The sequence below is a fragment of the Dichotomopilus funicola genome, assembly GCF_033296635.1.
Source record: "Dichotomopilus funicola strain CBS 141.50 unplaced genomic scaffold C8A04scaffold_25, whole genome shotgun sequence".
Lineage (NCBI taxonomy): Eukaryota > Fungi > Ascomycota > Sordariomycetes > Sordariales > Chaetomiaceae > Dichotomopilus > Dichotomopilus funicola.
Genome location: NW_026944046.1, coordinates 280,048 through 301,508, shown reverse-complemented (window position 1 = coordinate 301,508; position 21,461 = coordinate 280,048). Strand labels below are relative to the sequence as shown.

Sequence of the window (21,461 nt, the reverse complement as noted above, 5' to 3'; positions counted from 1 at the left end):
ATTTGTTGAATATGACTCGTCCGGGGGGCGGTCTCCGGGCGATTGCTTCCCATTTCTCCTGTCAAAACAAAAGAAAACTGAGACGCCGGTTCTTCCTGTGGGAAAGGTCGAGAAGAGAAGCGTCGGAACGAGAAGGGCCGGCCGTATTACAAAGAGATGAACCAAGTGATGAAAGCGAAGGAAAACAGGGGGTAAAAAGTAAGAAAGCAGGGGTAAGACACCAGAGAAAATCAACTCAAGACCCCCCCAAACGGCTTATACACCTCCAAATCCTTGACCAACTCATCCACCACCCCGGGCAAATACCGATCCACATACCCCTTCTTCTCCCTCACCGACACCGTCACACCATCCTCAGCATCCCCTTCCCTCCCCCCTTTCCCATCCCCACTACTACTAAACAACGCCTTCCCCAACTTCCCCTGCCCATTCCTCCCAGCTGCTGAAACCGGCCGTCCCCCGCCCACCGGCGTCTCAGGCGTAAGATAAAAGTACATAAACTCTGTCAGGCGCACCTTGACTTCGCGGCTTGTGTCGCGGGATTTGAAGAGGGATGTGACTGTCAGCAGACCGTCGAGTTGCTCAAAGACACGGGTGTTGCGTGGCATGTCGAGGAGGGCGACGACGAGCGTGGTGAGGGTTGCGGATTGGATGGCGGGACAGTTTATTGGTTCTAGGAGGTCGAGGAGGAGCTTTTACTTGTTAGTCACGTACTTAACTCAGGGGTGGGTCGGTAAGGAATGAAGTTGGGAAGGGGTCTAGTAGCCGGGAAGAGAGAAAGTTGGGAAAAGGGAAGAGGGAGAAACAAACATTCATATGAACACTCCTCGAAAACAACCCCTTACTCGGCGGATGCAACAACAACACCCCCTGGATCAAATCCAACGCATTCACAATCAACAAATCATACTGCCCATCCCCGCCGCGCACCACCAGCCAGTCCAGCGTAGTCAACAACCGCTGCGCAATATTCCATTCGAACCCTTCTTGTAATTTGAAAAACTCGCGGAAAGCTGGGTCGCCCGAGACGTCGGAGAGGTGTTTTCTTGGTGGGTTCTGTTCTTGCTCGCGGTCCCGGTCGGAAGGGTGGGAGTTCTTGCGTGGGCTGCCGGGAGTGGGATTGTTAGGCGGGGAGAGGCAGATCTGCGCGAGCAGGCCCTCGACTTGCTTGAGGCCCTTTTTGATCTTGCCGCCGTCGAAGGAGGAGAGGTTGTCGAATGCTAGCGACAAAAGGGATTCCATTGTGCCGCTTTGCTTTGTCTTCTCTCTCGGGGGTCAGTCAGCCGCAATGGCGGCTTTGTCGAGTGACGTAGTCGGTGCGAAAGTTTTGGTTAACTACTGTGTAATTAATCGGGAAGATCTGCTGGTACCCGGCAAACGGTTTTCGGGATGTCGCTTGGCTAGAAATAAGAAATGGCGGCCGAATCGGATCGTCGTGGCGCCTGCGCAAACAAACGGAGGGTCGGGTCTGGTTTCTGCACAACGACGGTTGTGATTCGGCGGTTGGCGGTCGGCGGTCGGGTGGCGGTCGGGTATTTGTTTATTTCTGTTTGTTGAGATCGCGGGATCGAGAGTGGCGGTCGCGGAGACAGAAAATCGGTAAATAACCCATGTATCGCTAAGTCGGTACTGCCGACCCAAATTCTGATGAGAGCAAAATAAAATCTTTGGTCCCGCTCTGGAGACGTTAGTTATTTCTTTTGGCAACGGTCAGCTCCTGGACCGGGCTGGCGGGTTGAGATTCGGCCAAAACGGGACGATGCCACGGCAACGGGCCGCCAGCGCTGGTCCCTGCATGACGTGGTGGGGCGGTCAACAGCGAACGCCTTGCCGGGCTGGCCAATGCGAGGGATCTCGAGGTGGGGTCTTGTTCGACTGGGGAAGTGGGGCACACCGCTGGACAGGACTTGACAGGGTGAGCTTGCGTTGTCTGTCCGAGCTTGTCAGTTGAAGAAGCTTGAAACAAAACTAACGTTATTAGTTAGTTACTTCGGTGAGGATAGAAGGAAAATCCGAGCGGAAAAGCCTTGTATCGATATAAACCTACAATAACCCCCAGGTTACTCCAGAATTACTACTGAACTCTGCCTGCCTCCCGAAGAGCAAACAGCCGATGCACGCTCCCTTGCTTTCCCAACAGTCCGGCGGTCTCCCGTCTGTCGGGTGTTCTGCTCAAAGTTACAAACGAGCGGTCGCACAGCCCACAGCATGCTCCCGGACCCCCATCTTCAAACAACTTCACTGCGGCTACCATCCAAAGGCATGCGCCCTCATCAATGCGCGTTTGCTCGAGCCAGTAGATTGTCAGAGTCATGATGAAGAATGGCTGCTATTAATATGGATATGCAGGGGCAAACGGAGGCCAGAGAGATACCTAGCTGGTGAAAATGTACAAATTCTGCAGTTTCTGCATTTTTCGGGATAGGTAATTGATAGCTGAACAACTGCATCTAGCTCACACTCGACCACAATTCAATTCAAAACTTCCAATCTCAGCTTTATTCATGCCTCGGTAAGTCAATCCGCGTTTTTGCTGCGTCATCGCCCAAGTTCCGATCATGTGCCGCAGTGAGGCGTATCTCGGTGTTAGGTGACGCCCCGCATTTGCCCCCCGCCGAGACAGCTGCGCAAGCTCCGGGCAGTTCGGCAACAGACGGGCGATGAACAGGTGGAAGCTACCTATGTTGCACGCTCAGCAGCCCACTATCATTGCAATGGCTCCCACGCGGCCAGATGGGCTGTCTTATAATTTCCTTCCCGGTTACGTGTTCTCGGGCGGGACTAACTTGTTGGTTGGATGCAGTTGAGAACAAAGCGAATTGGTCTCAAACGACAAATCCGGAGGTAACGTGCGTAAAACGCCTAGAAGCTTAGCCTCGCAGCTTGCAAGGGGCCAACAAACCACATGTCGTCACCTGCATCGCCCTCGGACGCGCGACCCCACCACGCACCAAGCTCGCCTGGGTACCTCACGTTTGGCAGGAAGGTGGCCTCTGCCTGCAGCAGCAGCACGAACAGCATTCGTCGGCCGTTCCAAGCGTCCGAACAACCTGCCTCGGTGGCCTCTTCCTCTGTCACGGGTACTTCAAGAAGGCGAAGAGCCCAGCATTTGCTGCATTTCAGGCGTCCTTCCTCTCCAACCCGCCCAAACCCGAACCAAGACCGTTTCACTTCCTTCCACAACGTGCACAACCCGGACCCGAACCACGCGACACAAACGTACCCACCTGCCGCCATGACCGCCCAGGCTTCCTCTTCTGCTGTCCTCGCGACGAGTGACCTCAATCCCGACGAGACCAACCTCCCCAAGCACACAAACGGCGACACCATCCACCACCAACCCAACAACCTACCCCTCACCTTCCTGCAATCGCCCGCCGCGATCCCCCCACGTACCTCGTCTGTACAATCGACACCCGGAGCTGCGGCCGCAACCGAGACCGACTGGCTATCCAGCCACAAACGTCAACGGAGCCGCAAAGTCTCCAACGGCGCTGGCCTCACCACCAACAACAACACCACCGCAATGTCGACACCCCCAGACCCGTCCCGGTTCGCAACCGAGGACTTCTTCCTCCACACCCGCCGCCCCTGGTCCGAAGAAAAAAACAAAGTCCTCACCGGCCCCTTCGACTACCTCAACAACCACCCGGGCAAAGACTTCCGCTCGGCCCTCGTCAAAGCCTTCGACGCCTGGCTCGAAGTGCCCCCCGAATCCCTCGCCATCATCACCCGCGTAATCAGCATGCTCCACACGGCCTCCCTCCTCGTCGACGACGTCGAAGACAACTCCCAACTCCGCCGCGGCTTACCCGTCGCCCACTCCATCTTCGGCACCGCCCAAACCATCAACTCCTCCAACTACATCTACTTCTGCGCCCTGCAGGAACTGCAAAAACTCCGCAACCCCAAGGCCGTTACCATCTTCACCGAGGAACTCTTGCATCTCCACCGGGGGCAGGGCATGGATCTCTTCTGGCGGGATACGTTGACTTGTCCGACGGAGGACGATTACCTCGAGATGGTCGGCAACAAGACCGGGGGGCTTTTCCGCTTGGGGATTAAACTCATGCAGGCCGAATCCCGCAGTTTGGTAGACTGTGTCCCCCTGGTCAACGTTATAGGCCTAGTCTTCCAGATCGCAGACGACTACCGCAACCTGTCCAGCACGGAGTACGCCGCCAACAAGGGCATGTGTGAGGACCTGACAGAGGGGAAATTCAGTTTCCCCGTGATCCACAGTATCCGGTCTGCACCGGGGAATATGCAGTTACTAAATATCCTGCGGCAGAAGACGGAGAATGAGGAGGTGAAGAGGTATGCGGTCAAGTATATGGAGAGCACGGGGAGTTTTGCGTATACGAGGGAGGTGTTGGCTGTGTTGATTGCGAGGGCGAGACGGATGGCGGAAGAGCTGGATGAGGGGATGGGCAGGGCGGTGGGGATTCAGAGGATTTTGGATCGTATTGAGGTTAAGGAGGGGGAGGCCGAGGGGATTTGGGGGGATGGAAAGGGGAGGGAGGGGAAATAATTGAGGGAAAATAATGATGGTGGGTTTGGGCTTGGGTGGATGGATGGTCTTTGGGCGTGTTGGTGGGAATATACCCTTTATTTTTATGGATTTGTGTTTGTTCGAAGAAATAGAATGGCTGTGGTTTAAATCGGATGTGGATTGTGAGTTTGACGTGGTTGTCTGCAAAGGACAACGGAATATGTTGTTGAATGGCGATGGTTGGTGCAAGGGTAAAATTTAGATTGAGTGTCGATAATCGGGCAGAGAATAATCGGGCAGAGAACGAGCAGTTCTCGACTGCCGAACATTCATCAAGATACCTCGTCTCACTTGGAGCTGAATTCATGTTTCTTCATAACGAGGAATGTACCAAGCTGACACCCGCTCATAATCAATGCATTCGTTTCCAGTTCTCATCAAACCTAGTGGCCAAACCCAAATAAAGCGTAGCTAATAAACCAACCAACAAAACAACCCAATAAACAATTAAACTCCTGATCCAGTGCTCAACCCAGTGTTTAACACGGTGCTTAACCCAGTGCTCAACCCGGTGCCTAACCCAATGCTCAACCAATACTCAAACATCACGACACCACCTTCCGCCGCTTCACCATCCTCACCCACCGCCGTCGTCTCCACTGCCCCCTCCTCCCCAACCCAGCCTCCCTCTCCTCCCAACTCACCCCCGGCGCCGGCACCGGCAACTGCGGGCCCCCATCACCCACCCCGCCGGCCCCAACCTCCCCAGGCCCAACCTCACTCGTCTCTCGCCCGCCTCCGCCACCACCAAACCAACCCCCGGTCTCATCACCATCATCCCCAGCGTTTCCACTATCATTCGGAGCGGCCGCAGGACCAGCCCACATATCATAAACCCACCTCTCCCCCTCCGTCTCAACCTCCACCCCCGTAATAATCCTCTCCTCCACCCACTCCCGACTCCACAGATCCAACGCCCACTTCTTCTCGCTCCATTCCCAACCCTCGGGGGGCAGGACGTCTTCGAAAAACCGCGCGCCGCTGGGTCGGTCGTGGGCGAGGCGGGCGGCGGAGAGAGGGTCGTGGGGGGAGGGGGAGAAGAGCCAGGGTTCCCATTCGCGGGAGAGGGGGGAGGATTGGTGTTGGAGTTCGAAGATTTCGACTTCGCGGGTTTCGGGGGCGGTGTCGAGGAGGATGTCGTGGGTGAGGAGGGTTTGGAGGGTTTGGATGGGGTTGGGGGGTGTTGCTGTTTTGGGGATGGGGATGGGTAATGGTGGTTGTTGTTGTTGTTGCTGGGGGGCAGGTTTGTTGTCTGTGGGAGGAGGGGAGAGATAGTGTTGCTGAGCTTGGCGCAACCACCTGGCCACGGTGGGATTGCCAGACCAAATCCCCGCCCAACCGCCCACCAACGCGATCAACCGCAGCGGGAGCAAGTGCCCCGCGATGAGCATGACTAACGAACCGGCGAACAGCAGCACAAACACCCCCGACGACAGCGCCTCGTCGGAGAAATTCGTCTTGGGCACCACCAGCGCGAGGACCTTGTCGTGCGCCACGCTGAAGTCCTCCATCACGTTCTGCAGGTCGCCCATGTTGCGGAAGAAGTCCCGCGACAGTTCTTTCGTGGGTTTCACCGTGCGCGCGGGAGCTAGCGGCGGGCCGCGGGGTGAGTAGCTCATGTTGCGCACGCGGTCGGCGTCGGACGCGGGCGCCGGGTGGCGGGCGAGAAAGGATGGGACTAGGATGCCGAAGAGGGAGAGTGCGAGTGGGAGTGCGAAGAGGAGGTAGGGGTCGAGACAGACGAAGGTGTAGACGGCTAGGAAGGAGAGTGTGTGCGTGGGCCGGCGCCAGGCGAATAGGCGTAGGGCACGGGCTTGGAATCGGAAGACTACCCCGATGCGCGCGTTGAAGCGCCGGAAGTTGGTGGTCATCAGCGGGAGTGAGAAGCCCGGTCTCTCGGCGAAGCCGCCGGGCAAGTCGTCGTTGGATACATCCCGTGGCTGGGCCTGGCTGTCGTCGGCGGGTATCACTTGGGAGACGAGTCTGGGGTGTGTTAGTGAATTTAAGTTTCATTATTGAACAAGAAATGACCATTAAATGAGACCCATACTTTTCCAACAGCTTGTCCTGGAGGTTGGCAGCGCGAAAGATGCCGTTACGCAAACTCCTCCGCTTCTTGCCTGGCTCGGCACCCGCCGCTGCCTCGGCCTCATGGTGACTCTCATCGTCGCGGTCGTCGGCCGCCAGATCGGTCGACTCGTCAATAACGTCGAGAAAGCTGGATGCGTAGTCCTCCATGTTGTGCACCGATGTAGTGTCACCCGGTCCGAGCCGAGACCATACCGTTGATGATTCCCGGGGTCCCTGTATTCGTCTCACTCTCGGACTTCGCCTTTGTTCTTGGGTTTCTTGAATAATCAGGCAAGGAAATGAATTGTTTTGTCTTTTCTCAACGGTCGTATCACTGTTTTGGGTGTGAAACGGTCATAAAATCCCGGCCGCTAGACAGGGGACAGGATGATAGAGCTGTTGATGTGAGTTGTTGAGGTTGTCAGATCGTTGGATCAACCGGCGTTGAAGTCGGGGAATGACGACAGTGCTGCCGGGCTCCGGCTCGGTTTGGTGTCACATGCTTCCGAATTGCTGAGGGACAGCGCCAAGTGACGCCACCTGTGGCCAGCCGACGGCGCTGCGGACCACAACTACAAGGTTAAGCATCATTAACCTGGCGTAGAGCAAACAAAGTACCGACGGGATTCTGACGCAAGCATACAAAAATAGTGTTCCGTCACACCAGTATCTTTTTGAGTTTGGAGGCAAACGCAAACGAGCAAAGCGTACACTTACCATAACGTTAGTATTGCAGGCCAAATGCATCATTGAATCTCCACCCAGAACGTCGAGCATCAACTCCCAAATTGATGGCCCCGGAAATTGCATGTCTTGCGGTCCGGGATCCTGCAGCCGCCGCGGGCCCGATGCATGAAATCCATTTCCATTCCGCTGGAAATTTAAGATTCGATTCGACAATTCCGAACTTTTTTGTCCATTTTTTTCCTTTTTTTTCTTCACCACACCCATCCGTAAATGGCAAAACGAAATTGTGGTAGCCCACCGTCGGTGCTGATCCAACTCTTGCTGAGACAGTAACCGGAAACAACTGTCATCGAATGTCACATCGGTGCACCATCCCTGGAATCTCGGGTGTGGGGAATGGGGAAACACTTTTGTTTTAGCGTACACTTGAACGTCAGTTACGGTTCTTACACATACACAGAACATGGGATACCAAACGCTTCCATGGAGCATCGGGAAGCCCGTCAGAAGTAGATTATGGCGACACTTCCTAGACGGCTGATATTATTGGAAAATCCACTCATGGACTTGTTCCTGGCGCCAGGCAGAGGTACGCATGAAAAGCGGCGCGTTGCTGGGCGGATCCTGCGCCTTAATGGCGGACAGTTAAGCAAACAATCACATCACGGGCCACTCAACCCTTGCCTACGCAGTTGAATTCTGGAGTCAGCAGGCGAAATGATTTGCGCTCCGGCGTACGCCCGGAGGTTCGCAATGGGAATAGCGAGGTCAACAATGTTGAAATGAGGCCGACTATCTGATGCCCATCGAGTTCGAAGATCAAAAGAATATTTCACGTTTGGTACCTTCGTACACGACAATGGAGCGGACCCATCAAGATGCCAGCGGTTCATCCACATTTGGAATTTACCCGTACTCCGTGCCAAGTATTCGTAACGATGCGGTCTGCGAGACCCGAACCTCGCCAACAACAATCGTTGGTTTCCCCAGCCTGCGACCGCCCGACTCGGCGGAGAAGGTCCCCATCTTCTTCTGTCTCGAAGTCGAGGAGAATCCATAATGATGCGCTGGCACGCTCCCAACCCCCCGAGTAACTGACACATGCGGCTGGTGCAAATCGCAAACGCTCCGGCTCCCGGCTGCACTCTGTTTGAACGAAGGCTGTGTGTCGCACACCTGCCTGCAGCCGGAACAATTCGTCCTTTTCTCGAGATGTCAAGAAGGTGGCAGGTTTATTGGCCGCTCCTGGCTTCGCTTGCACGTGGCTGCATCGCACAAGACGGACAACCACCGATGCCGCTGACTGTGCAGTGGGGACCTCGACAGAAAGAGATGGTTGTCCTTGTGTCCGTATTTCGTGCAGTTCCCAAACGGGACCTATCGATGTGTAGATGATGGATGTCCTCGAAAGTCTTCATCAAAAGAGAATCGGCCGTTGCCCAGGACCGACTGTGGATTGGATGCATCGGGAAGCTGGTCCCCTTTTTCCACTGCCCCACTTCGCAATGGACCCCCCTGAGCAAGCGCACGTCCCAACCTGAGCTGGCTAGCAGCGCTGGCGGATCGTCTGGGGTTTGCCTGTTGCCCCGTGAAAAAAAAGTCCATGCCCCCGTTCGTGCGGTTTGTTACGCTGGTCGCTGTGCTGTGCCATACGGTCAGGTACACCACCGCCTGTATCCCCCGGACTCTCCCAGGCAGTTCTAGCGGACCCACCTGCCCGCTGTCGAAAACATCCTGCAACCCAGCGAAGAACAAGCTGCTGTTTCTGTTCCCCCAATCCACGCCTGTCTGGCGACCCGACAACGGACAAGCAACGCGAAGAGACACCATCTCAGCAGGACCAAGCCGGGGCTGCGCTTGCAGCTCGTCTTCTCTCCCGCCAACCCGCAATAACTAACTACTCACACAACAACGACGACCACCACAATAACAACACCGAGAAGAAAAAACAACCAGCCTGTGTCTAAACACACATCCCGTTGTTGCATCGCGTTACTGTCGGAGATGAGGTAGCCTTTCGACTGTTCTCAGCTCCCTGACCGGACTGAGCCCGCTGCTTCCGCTGCTGTGGACTGCGGACAGTGGACGTCCCAACGCCCTTTTTTGACTTGAAGAGGTGCTCGAATTGAGCAGTTGAGAGTCAAAAGAGCCACCAACACCGAGACCGACCCTCTTCGACCGATCTTTGCCGACCGCCCGCGCTGCGCTGCTCCACCGTACCGTCGTGCTGCCCCATCACCGTCTCTCTTCCTCGCTCTCTCTCTCCCGGCTTCCCCTCTTGGCCGCTGCATTGAGAGTCTCGCCGCCCGCGCGCTCCTCTGACCCGTCCACCTCGCGCTACGCGCTTCCCCTATGAACAGAGAGCGTCTCGTCCCCGCTGGGCCCCGACGGGAAAACCAGTCTCCTCCGAGGTAGGCCCGCAGAATTGAACTCCCTTTTCCTCTCCTTTCCACTCCAATTGCCCGGGTCTCACGAAATAAAACAACCCCCGCGGTAAACCCTCGGTCTGAGACGGACTCGTGGGTGTCTTGGCCTGGTCCTCGGCCTCCGAGAGACGTCTCCGTGCAACCACGAGCAAGCGAGCGGGCGACCTGGCCCTGTGAGTGAGTGGACTGGTATAGCTAACCTTGCTTTTCTGTCTCGCCAATTTAGAAGGTCACGCAACACCAGTCCTACCAAATTCGGCCCCGTTCTCCGGCCTGCCCACGACGCTCCGATGCTCAGTGCTTCGTCTTCCAACAACCATTCTCTCTTTTCCTTTGGCGGCGCCAGAAATGGCTTGCCCGACGACTTGACCGACACCGCCTCTTCGTTCGAGTTCCTGCCCTCCGTGAGCTTCGACGACCTGCAAAGCAGCCTCGAGTCTGCCTCGACCGACTTCAAGCTGACCCAGTTCCCCTCGCCCACCGGCCAGGGCACCATTCTCGGCGCTGGTAACGGTGGGAACAGTCGTCCCGCAGCACAGAGCAATATGGCGGTGGAACGTCCGGGCACAGCGCGTAACGCCCCAAGCAACCACGCTCCCGTGCAACCGGCTGTGACACGCTCGCGTACCGGCTCGATTCTGCGTCGGCCCAGCATTTCCGGCAGAAATGTGAGCTCGAGCTCGACCGCGCCGACCGCGTCGAACAACTTGTCGGGCGTACCCAATGCACCCACAGCCCCGGCCGCCATGCGCACGCGTCGTCAGAACCATTACCCCCCGGTTTCCAATGCCAGTGTGGCCAAACCGCCCAGGAAGTCGACCGGAGACGTGGTGCTCGCCGGGGAGTTTGAACCTCGCAAGCGGCGGCCTAGCGTGGCTTCGCTATCGGACAGGAACGGACTCGAGCCCCCGACGAGGGCTTCCGTGGACGGGGGCTCGCGTCCCACGGGTGACTTTCTACGTGCGCACACAGGCTCGCGAAGTGCCAAGACTCGATCCGTCCAGCCGCCGCCGAGGGCCAGCCAGGCCATGTTGACTCCCGACTCGGCTTCCCTGACGCTCGAACCGGGCCCTGCATCGACCGCGCTTCCTCGCTCGCCGCGAGCGGCTGCTAAGGGATTGGGGTTGGGGTTGTCCGCAACAAAACGCGTGTCGGTCATGCCCGGCGCGCCGCAGCTCCCGCATGCCACGGGCCTTGGTGCCAGGACCATCAGCCCGACCGATACACGACGGATGAAGCGGCTCTCTATGCATCACACACAGGGCCAGACCCCGACTCCCATATTGCCAAACCCACCCCCATTATCTGCCGCCGATATCCGTTCGGCTTCTCGATCCCCCTCTATGCTCCCACGAAAGATTACAACCCCGAACTCGTCGCGTACAACTCCCGATCTGAACCGGAAATCATACAGCTCTGGCCTCTCCGTTACCTCTACCGGCAGCTTCACAACTGCCAGGACATCCACCGTGCCAGCTGGGCAGCGCAATTCGCAGGCGGGCACGTCTCGACTCCCCGCTCCCAAACCGCTACCTTCCCACAGCTCGTCCACCCAGGATGACGACGAATATGTTCCCCCTGTGCCCGCGATACCCAAGGCATATGAGTCTCCCAAGGACACATTTGTGGAGGCGCCCTTTTTGGACAAGAGAAGGTCAAACTTGGCGTTTGACGCGAGCAGTCTTCACAGCACGTCGACCGGGAGTATGTCTGGGGCCTTTAACGAAGGGCCGCCCGCCAAGCTCCAGCGTAGGCCAAGCAATCGCAAGTCGGTGCACACGTCCAAGTTGGATATGGAAACGAAGCCGCCAGCTGCACAGCAATCCAAGAAGACGCTCCAGCCCCTGAGGCTGCCTCCCATCACCTTGGGCCCCTTGAGCACACCTACTACCGCTAAGATTGCCGCGCTTCAAGAACACAGTTCGTCCGAGAGGAATTTGTCCCCGCCTCCAGCGCGGCAGCTCGCGAAAACACCGACTACGCCCATGACCGCGTCGAAAAGCGCTTTCTTTTCCAAGGCGCGCCAGGATGATCGGGGCGATGTCCAACATCTCCGGAGCAGCAGCTCGGTACACCGATTCAGGCGGGAAACATCGCCTCCTTCGCAGGAGCCCACAAGCTCGGCTGAATCATTCACCGCAGTCAAGAACGGGAACGGACAGAGGCCAGGGCCGTCGCCTTTTACGAGTAACTCGTTACCGAAAGGGGGCACTTTGGAAACCGCGTTTCTTAAGCGATCTAAGACGGGTGGCGATTTTACGGCCGCGGTGGAAGCGACTGCTGGCCCGCCAACACCGGTTCAACACTCGAAACCTTCAGGTCCTCGGGCGCAGAAGCCTAATTCGTTGAGTACGACGACGAGCTCGAGGCAAGCCAAGTCGCCACCTCCGCTTTCCAGTCCGGACGAGCCGCAGACTCCTTCGTCAATGAGCTCCCTTAGGAGGAAGTTGAGCTTGTCGTGGAAGCGGAGTGGATCCAAGGCCGCCGGGAACCAGGGTATGCCAGCACAAACCGCGTCGGAAAAACCATCCGACCCCAAACCTGCCAAGCACGATTCCATGCCACCACCCCGGATCCCGGCGTCGGCGACAATGAACACCCTACCCTCGACCAAAGCCCCCAGTCCCGCCCTGCCTGGCAAGGCTAACGGGAACGGGACCTATCTGGAATCTAGAAGACGAAAGAGTTCGGCCTCGAGCCTGAATGCGATGGTCACGCAAGAACAACGTGCGCGCAACGACAGCACAGCAAAGAAAGAATCGACTTTAGGCACGGTTTCGGAACGCAATACAGTCCCCCACAACTCGTCGGTCGTGCAGCGCATCCTGAAGCCTAGACCGTCGACGGCGACGCTGCGCAACCATGATGTCTGGGGCAGCGAGCTTGACAATTACGACCTGATTGCCGAGGAGGAAATGAAGAAACTGGGGCTCCGCCGCAAGGATACCGAGCTGGCGGCACGCACCCTCGACGCACTCCGGAAGCGCGCAAGCGCCAAGGAACGGGTCAGTCCTCAGGACGCGATCCGGATCGCGGTGCTCAACATCTACGAGCGCGGCGAGATTGTGGATTACAAGGATGTGTACTTTTGCGGGACCCAGAACGCGGCCAAGGTTGTCGGCGACCCGCAGTCGGACAGCCCTAATTTTGGCTATGACGACGAGCGCGGGGATTATACGATCGTGCCGGGCGATCACCTGGCTTACCGCTATGAGATTATTGATGTGCTCGGCAAGGGCAGTTTTGGGCAGGTCGTCCGCTGTATTGATCACAAGACCGGCGTGCTGGTGGCCGTGAAGATTATCCGGAACAAAAAGCGGTTCCATCAGCAGGCTTTGGTGGAAGTGAACATTTTGCAGAAGCTGCGTGAATGGGTAGGTTCTTTCCTTTGCAACAGTTATTTTTTCGGTGTTCCTTTTTTGGTGTTCTTTCTCTATTGAGGTCCATCGCTAATGGTGTGCAGGATCCTCAAAACAAGCACAGCATGGTCAACTTCACTCACAGTTTCTATTTCCGCGGCCATCTGTGTATTTCCACTGAGCTTCTCGACATGAACCTCTACGAATTTATCAAGTCCAATGCCTTCCGGGGCTTCTCGCTCAAGATGATCCGCCGCTTCACAAAACAGATGCTGAGCTCGCTCAACCTGCTCAAGCAACACAAGGTCATTCACTGCGATCTGAAACCAGAAAACATCCTCCTCCGGCATCCCTTACACACCGAACTCAAGGTCATCGACTTCGGCTCTAGTTGCTTCGAGAACGAGAAAGTCTACACCTACATCCAGTCCCGATTTTATCGCTCGCCTGAGGTCATCCTCGGCATGACGTACGGCATGCCCATCGACATGTGGTCGCTCGGCTGCATCCTGGCCGAGTTGTACACGGGCGTGCCCATTTTCCCCGGTGAGAACGAACAGGAGCAGCTGGCCTGCATCATGGAGGTCTTCGGCCCGCCCGAGAAGCACCTGATCGAGAAGTCGACCCGCAAGAAGCTCTTCTTCGACAGCATGGGCAAGCCGCGCCTGACGGTCTCGTCTAAGGGACGCCGTCGCCGCCCGTCGTCCAAGACCCTACAACAAGTCCTCAAGTGCGACGACGAGGCCTTCCTCGATTTCATCGCCCGCTGTCTCCGCTGGGACCCCGACCGCCGCATGAAACCCGACGACGCGATCCGCCACGAATTCATCACCGGTCAAAAGACCTCCGTCCCCGTCCCCCGCGCCGCCCATGGCCATCACGCCCGTGACGCCTCCCCCGCGAAACGTATCACCTCCCTCGGCGCATCCCGTCCCCTGCCCGAACCACCTGCGGCCGCGAAAACCGCCAACACGTCGCTCCGCTCTCGAGACCACACCGGGTCCGGCTCCTTCGGCAGCTCCAACATCAAGTCCTCCGTCCCGCCATCGTCCTCTACCACAGGTACCACCGGAGGAACCCGCCGTGTCTCGGGCATGCGGGATTCCTCAAGCACACTCACGGGAACAGGCGCGAAACGGTCCAGCGCGAACACCGGCGCGAATACTGCCTCAGCCTATGGGAATGGAGGTGGAGCGGGCGCTGCCGCGAATGCCGCTGGGCTTGGCAGTGGCGGTGTAACTGCGTCGTTGAGTAATAGCAGCTTGCCAAGGGCGTCGATGAGGAGTGTCAGTGGCGGGTTGAGTGTGGGGTTGAGTGGGCAGGGTGTGAAACAGCAGCAGCAGCAGCAGCAGGATTTGGCTGCTGCGGGGGCTACGGCGGCTATGAGTAGGCGGGTTTGAATTGCGGGGGTATGGGTAGAGTTTTGAGTGGGTTGGGAGGATGGGGGAGTGGGTATGCTATGCTATGCGATGCATCTATCTGTTTTATTCTATCCTATCTTATCCTAGGAAAGGCAGGCATCGGGTGTGTGGTGTTTGTGGGATGTGAGCTCATGTTAGAGCGAGCGAGAGAGAGCGAGAGAGAGAGAGAAAGAGACAGTTTAGTGGGGGTGAGTGGTAGGGGAATATGAAGGTGTTCTTGGTTGGGTGTGAACTGAAGAATCGCCCGTGCTCTGGGATTTTGTTCGAGGGTGCCACTGCTTCTTAGTTAAGTTTACATGACGTGATGGCGGGTTTAGTTGTGGTATAGCATGGCATGGTATGGTATGCGGTATGGTCATGGCATAGCATCGGTGGTGTGGTGCATGGAAGGGAAGGAAGCCGGAAGCCAGAAGCCGAAAGCCGGAAGGGAAAGGCAAAGGGGAGGCCGGTGTGCGGGTTAGTTATATGAGGCGTAATGGGTTGGTTGGTTGATGATGGATAATGAAAGATGGGAATTGTTTGGGTTCGGACTGGACTGGACCTAACCCCGGGCCGCGGACTGGCATTTGTTAGTAGAAAACATATTTTTTTGTTCTGTGCGTGTCCCTTCTTTTCGGGTTTGCTGTGTTGAGTTTCCTTTTTTGCGTGTGCATGTGGGCTTCTGGGAGGGCTGAATTTGCTGGGCTGGTATTCGTGGTGATGTCTGGACTCCTGCACCTGCGTGCTGCGTGCTTGCGCTGTGGAGGTAGGATGTGGTGTGTCTGGGTATGATCAAACTGTGGCCATCGTTGGGGGACAGAGAAGGCGAGAGGGGCATGAAAGGATGGGCAGCTGGGATATCCTCTATCCTTGACTGGCGATGGATGGGAGAGTATGCTGGGGGTATAGACAGCGGAGGGACTGAAGGGCAGTGGAGGATGATACCAGATATGTTTTATGTTTTCCTTCTCGTTGTTTCTTTTTCCTTTTTGTTAGTTTTTTCTTTGTGATTCGGCCCCTTCATCATATTCACTCATCGGCATCGACGGTTTGGCATTGCGATGGTCATACAGAGTACCAAAAAACTACAGCTATAATAGAGCTATGACGAACATGACAACTAATTTCTGGTCCTTATCTTGGCCTTGATGATGTCAACTGAACTCGTATTCTGTCCTCGCCGGTGGTCACTATTTTTGTGAGAGAAGACGAGCCGCGTAATGAACTAGACTGGAAAGCTGAACCTCCCAGAACGAGAACATGAGAATATGGGTCATGACTCCACGTACGCTCGTTTCTTCGGCGATACTGTCCACTTGTTTGGCAACTTTGCTCGGAGCCGGCGATGTCCGCAGACGCGACGAGTACAGTTCGGGGTGGGTTCCCAGTTCGGATGTTGATGTATTCTCATGCTGTGTAACATCAACTCTCCAGTCAGGTGTGGCTTGGGTGGTAGCGTTCGGTGAAGGAAAAAAATACGGTATCTTTCTACTTGTCTGGTTTTCTTCTCGTGTTCTCGGCTATTCCCATTGCGCCCGGTTGAAGAAGGATGTAGGGGCCTTGGTGATGTTGTTCGGGATCACTATCAACACCACCGTTTGTGTACCCACGGAGTCATGCCGAGCCATGGTAAAAACGGAGAGGTTCAACAAGACATTGAGACGGAAGCCAAGTGAAAATTGGGAATTCTGCCTTCCTCCTTGTGCCACTTATGTGGCTCGGGGTTCGGTCTGCTTATGTAGCTCTCCCTGTCTTTCCGGGCGTGAACAATGACTTAAGTCTCTAGATGTACCGGCACACGGACAACAGATACCAAATATAGGGTCCAGCTCTCCTAGGATACGAGCACTAGTCGGATATCGAAGTGTACCTTACGCGAAACAAGGAAACCATTTTCTGCCTGCACTCCTGCCCGCGTGCTCGCCGAGTCATTGCTCATATTGGGGGCGGAATGATTCTTGAGTAAGGAAGAGGGGGAGGCGCGAGCCTACGCCCTTGGCCCTGGATACAAGGCGGCGGTCTTCTGTCTCACATAGCCGAACAATGCTCAAGAGCCTTGAGAACCTCACACAGACCCAATGCTTGGTGCCGGAAAGGAATGGAAGCCGAGGGACTGACAGGAACTGAGATGCTATGGTGGTGGTTTGACGATGGTGAGGAAACACAAGAGGGCCCGAGCCGCGGCACCGGTGTATGATGTCTCCCATAGTTACACAAAAACTAAGCGATCCGGGTAATCGGCGGTGACACAACTCACGAAGGGCAGGCGCAAGAAGAATTGTACCCGGTTTAACATTGGCAACCGAGGCAAGCGTCAATTCCTGCATGGACTGCGCACTTTTACTGCAATGAGCTGACGCTCTTGCCCGTACAGTATGTGGATTCAGGGTTCGCAAAACAAGGCTTCGGCGTCTTCGGATGTTCGGGGAAGGAATCGGGTCGCTCTCATCGGCCTGGTGACCAGATCGAAAGGAAAGAACGGAAGAGAAAGAGAGAAAGTTGGGGAAAGTCAAGGAATGAAACCGATGAACGGAACCGGAAGTTTGGCAGGCACAACCGTTCAACAGACACGCCCTCCCAGTGGTACTTCGTGAGGTCGCTGCTGCCTTCTCAAGAATATTTTAGCGTGTTGATGAATTGGTCACTGGTGTCAAAAAAAGAGGGGAGGAGCGAACGACCACCACTTGTCATGTGGCCGCTCACCAGTGAGGAAACCCATGGAATGAATGTCAGTGTTCTGATCGTTTTCGCAGGTTATTTTTTGGCTTCTCAGACATATTCTTTTCTTCCACCCCATGCTCCACCATCGCCGGTGTCCCGGCGTTCCGGCTCCATTGTTGAGATCGATCTAATTCGTTGCAAATGCGATCAAGGTTCAACCGATGGGGAATCGACTGGCGGCCAGTCATAGTCGTCCGTTGCGAGGCTGTGCTGCGAATTGCTGCAGCGAAGTTTGAGGTGAGATGAATTCTGGTTCGCCCAGCCGCCAAACCGACAATTGCAGTGCCTGCAACAGGCATTGGTCCCCTAGCCATGATGCCCCAGGCGATTGGTTCGCTCACGAGAGAACCCTGATCACGACCAACGCTTGCCTTCATTCAGTTCCATAATCGGAGGAGCACTGGTAGTGTAGGATGAATAGAGTTCTTGTGAGTTCCACCCGCACAACGCTCCGTGCAGGAGGCTGCGTGAATAGATGACGAGGCATACCACAAGGCGCAACACAGGCCCGTTGGAACCGGATCCAATTTACGCCGGTTCGGTCGCTGGGCCTGGCTAGGCCTGTTGACCGAATATCGAACAGGTTGACATTTCGGCTTGCGTGGTTGTCTCCAGAGAGCATCTACTGTTTGGTGTGCTCAATGCAACAGTCCCAGCAATCCAACGCTTCGCGAAGGTAACCCAAGTCATTCGGCATGTCCAGTGATATACGCTTTGGTACACACGAGTCGGCATTCGATGCCAAGTCGCTTCCGCCTGGGGGAACATGTGGACTGGCCTACCCGCTCGATACATCGGTCCTTGAATCGGTATGTAACAGAGTCCCAGTCAGACGGTCTAGGAGGGCGGCCCACGGCGATCAATTGCAACTCTTCCCCTCGTAGCGTGCAATCGCAATTATTGGGCAACATACGGTCCCTGAGAATTTGACAAATAGACCAGAACGACTGCATTAGTCTGATGACTCCCGCATGATACCCCCCACCTGCCCTTGAGGCTATTTCCAGACGAATGAGGGTTTGCAGAATTTGGATTCACGTTCAGGGTTTCCCGGGTGGAACTAGTCCGTATGTTTGGAGGATGCCGAGGCCGTTGCGGACTACTGCGTACCGTCATCCAATGATGGTGCCACAAGCTCCAACAGCCGCTTTCAGTGTCAGACCGGCGCCGGGAGTCTTCCGGATCTCGTTCGGCGCCGCATGTCAGCAGAGGCCGCCGGCCCATCCTCACGACAGATCGTTGGGAAACGACAACCCCAATCAACAACTCCGGTTGTTCAGCGGGCGATCTCTTGGCAGCCGTTTCACCACCATGACACCATCTCGGGAGATCCCCCCTGGCACCCTGGCCGGATCGTAGGCCATCGGACACAAGCCGCACATCCCGCACAACAACAACACCAACCAGAGCAGCGGACGGACAATAGCGCAACATGTGAATATCTGCTTAGGGACACCTGCGTCAAATTGTCACTGGAGGCAAGCTCACTTTTACAGGGAGATGGGCGTCGAGCCCTGCTCGCCATACCCTTGAGATGAGGGGCTTATTCCCTCTTCACATGGGAGACGGTCGTCTGCGCCGTGTTGCGGGCCGCTTGGTGGTTGAACGGCCGCGGGGTCGACAATCGAAAATGAGAAGAGCTCACTCCGCCGGGCCGGTCTGCCAAGCAACCGGAGCCAGGCAAGCCAGGGGACCGCTGCTCTCCACAACGGGGCGATGATGGTTGCCTTCCCAAGCCGGCTTGTTTTCCGCCGAACACGAGGTCGCAGAACGATGGACAGCAAGTCGAGGGGGGAGTTCTCTCACCTGCAATGCTTTCTGCAGCCCGAAGAGGCACGGCACCATCAATTCCCGTCCATGAGCCTCATGCCCACGGCTAGCATCCAGGATCCAGCCGTCGGGTTCTATGTCCGAGAGATGCTATCCTCTCTTGCACTTCGTGACGTGGAGGGGCTACCTGCAGAATGAATTAACTCGGAACGGTCTTTTCGATCCTGCATCGGCCGGGCCTATCCTCGATATGGCTAAGCATCCGTCGTCGTGCTTGTCGCTGGTGGAGTTCATCCTGTCCCGTCAGAGGTCGAACTGAATCGAAGGTAGGGATAGGATCATAGCGACGGCCGATTTCCTTGACGTCAGGGTTTGCTCAACCGTTGCAATTCCGGGAGGATTCATCAAACGGGCAGGGCAACATCCATCGCGGCTCGCAGGCACATGATTCGGCAGTTTCCACGACCGGTTTGGACTGCACCGCAATTCTTAGGGTTAGTCACGCCGCAGCGGGCTGCCCCGGAAAGCCGTCCAGTGAGGTTCCCACGTTCCGTTTGGGCGGTTTCTGGGGGCTTGCTTGGTGCTGCGGTGGTGGGACAGCCTTAGGATTTCGGGCCAGATTTTTAGGCGATCTGGCGGGGGGGATATCCCAGCAATGATTTGCGCAGCCCGTTTTCCAGGACCGGGCCTTGGGGGCCAGCAGGGGTAATGAAAAAAAGTCGATGAGGGGTAACCCTTGCTTGACCTGAGGACGACGGTTTGCCGCGACAGAGGTTCACCAAATGGGGCATGTCAGGAGGTTCATCGTCCTCGGCCCAAACCGATCCCACCAAAATCGTCGTGCGCATCTGCGAAGAAACACGCACCTCTCCTCTCCAATTCGGTGTGCAACCTGCAACCAAGGGCCTGCTGCATGCGAGCTCTCCGTTCCTGCTTCCCAGGGGGAAGGCCCACACACCCTTCACCCTCCATGCCCCCACCCGGGCTGCGCCTTGGCATACCGTCAGAACACCAAAAACACATACCCTGGGCCGCATCCATACGCGGTAATCTGTACTTACGGTACGTACTGACCGGTACTTGTCCAAGGCCCCCGTCCGGTCGAACAAACTCCCTGCGCCTTCTTTCTGGGACCGCGCCCTCTGCATTAGCCTGCATACTGCAGACGATGCCCCAGTCATCCGTCACTCGGTTTACCTGGGACCTTACTCCATATGCAGTGAGCAGCTCGCTGGCGTCACTGCTGCCTTCACGCCGCAAGCAGTTCCGGCCCCAGGCCCGCCTAGATGTCACCGGGAGACCTCCGCCGCCGGCTCCTGGGGCCTATAAGGCTGCCACGAGACCCTCCCCTCGGTCTAGGATATTGATGAGTCGACATCACAGCCTTTCCGTTGACAGGTCTTGTGCCTGATTACTCACGTTTTCTTTCCTGTTTTCGTTTTTGCTTGCTCGCCGTTCGCTTCAACCCACCGTTTACCGTTTCCAACGGTCGCCCTGCCCCATTCCGGGCTGCTCCTTTCCGGTGTTGCCTTAGAGACGTTTTGCTCATATTTATCTTGCCCTCTCGCTCTATTCCTTTCCGATCAGTCAGTCATCAGTCAGACACTTGCACATCACGCTCACAAGTCAACCTTCACGACTCCGATCACAACTACCAATCGGTCGGATCACACCTTGGCCACCTCTTCAGGCCACGAACTGCCACACATCACAAGTCAACAAACGCCCCTTCGCCACCCCGTCCCGTATCCACTCCCGCGCGGGAGAACACCTTCAAGATGTGCTACCAATTAGTTGAGCGCTACTCGGCATGCCGATGCCTCTACTACCAACACGCTGTCGACCGCTGCGCGGCCTATGGCCGACCAGGCCACGGCATCCAACTACGGACAATCCTCGTCGGCTACGCCTGCAGTGACCACACATCACACTCCAGCGGCCACGACTACTCAACCTACGCCACACATTACTCGGACTCGGGCTACCACTCGGGCTCGGGGCGCTCCTCCAAGAGCTCCCACGGCCACTACCGATGAAGAGTACTGTCTTTGATGACGATGGGCTGTTGTTCACGGCATACACCGCCGCTGGAACGCTTCAAACTTTGGGATTGGGTCGTGTATCTCTACTCGTTTCGGGTGAGAGCTTCAGCATCGAGCCAGCCCCCTTCCCAGCTCTCCTACCTTTTCGTGGGCCACGACCGCTTGTTTTCAACATCGGCTCCTGCCGCCGTTCTTTAACAGACTTCCTCACCCTCCACGAATGCCGAGCCGGACTTTCGACACGCAGCCTATGTCATTGAAGACGGGGAATCTTTCAGTCAAACCAATGGGGGAGGAGGGCACGACGGCAAACCGATGATCATCACGACACGCAAGGGACGAACTCACGTATGGCGGCCATGATCTTTTTCTTTCCACTCGACGACGGGCTGGATGCCAGACTACCACGAATTTTACGGACGACGACGGTTTCC

General features: G+C 56.4%; 5 protein-coding genes across 5 annotated transcripts; 3 read left to right on the top strand and 2 right to left on the bottom strand.

Annotated features, from left to right (window-relative positions):
* Window positions 1-230: 230 nt before the first annotated feature.
* On the bottom strand, window positions 231-1,242 carry C8A04DRAFT_11645 (cell division protein Cdc14; the record flags this gene model as incomplete). Its single annotated transcript, XM_062777047.1, has 2 exons — window positions 231-692; window positions 811-1,242. The coding sequence occupies 2 exons, from the start codon at window positions 1,240-1,242 to the stop codon at window positions 231-233; spliced, it is 894 nt and encodes a 297-aa protein (XP_062637692.1).
* A 1,993-nt stretch (window positions 1,243-3,235) lies between these two features.
* On the top strand, window positions 3,236-4,531 carry C8A04DRAFT_11621 (uncharacterized protein; the record flags this gene model as incomplete). The annotated part of the gene is made up of 1 exon (XM_062777037.1): window positions 3,236-4,531. One exon carries the CDS (start codon window positions 3,236-3,238, stop codon window positions 4,529-4,531), a length of 1,296 nt encoding a protein of 431 aa, XP_062637691.1.
* Window positions 4,532-5,097: 566 nt separating this feature from the next.
* On the bottom strand, window positions 5,098-6,790 carry C8A04DRAFT_36779 (peroxisomal membrane protein PEX29; the record flags this gene model as incomplete). The annotated part of the gene is made up of 2 exons (XM_062783643.1): window positions 5,098-6,535; window positions 6,603-6,790. 2 exons carry the CDS (start codon window positions 6,788-6,790, stop codon window positions 5,098-5,100), a joined length of 1,626 nt encoding a protein of 541 aa, XP_062637690.1.
* A 2,871-nt stretch (window positions 6,791-9,661) lies between these two features.
* C8A04DRAFT_36778 (uncharacterized protein) lies at window positions 9,662-14,494 on the top strand (the record flags this gene model as incomplete). The annotated part of the gene is made up of 3 exons (XM_062783642.1): window positions 9,662-9,720; window positions 9,962-13,109; window positions 13,199-14,494. The coding sequence occupies 3 exons, from the start codon at window positions 9,662-9,664 to the stop codon at window positions 14,492-14,494; spliced, it is 4,503 nt and encodes a 1,500-aa protein (XP_062637689.1).
* A 6,269-nt stretch (window positions 14,495-20,763) lies between these two features.
* On the top strand, window positions 20,764-21,021 carry C8A04DRAFT_11596 (uncharacterized protein; the record flags this gene model as incomplete). The annotated part of the gene is made up of 1 exon (XM_062777029.1): window positions 20,764-21,021. The coding sequence occupies one exon, from the start codon at window positions 20,764-20,766 to the stop codon at window positions 21,019-21,021; it is 258 nt and encodes an 85-aa protein (XP_062637688.1).
* Between the last annotated feature and the right edge of the window lie 440 nt (window positions 21,022-21,461).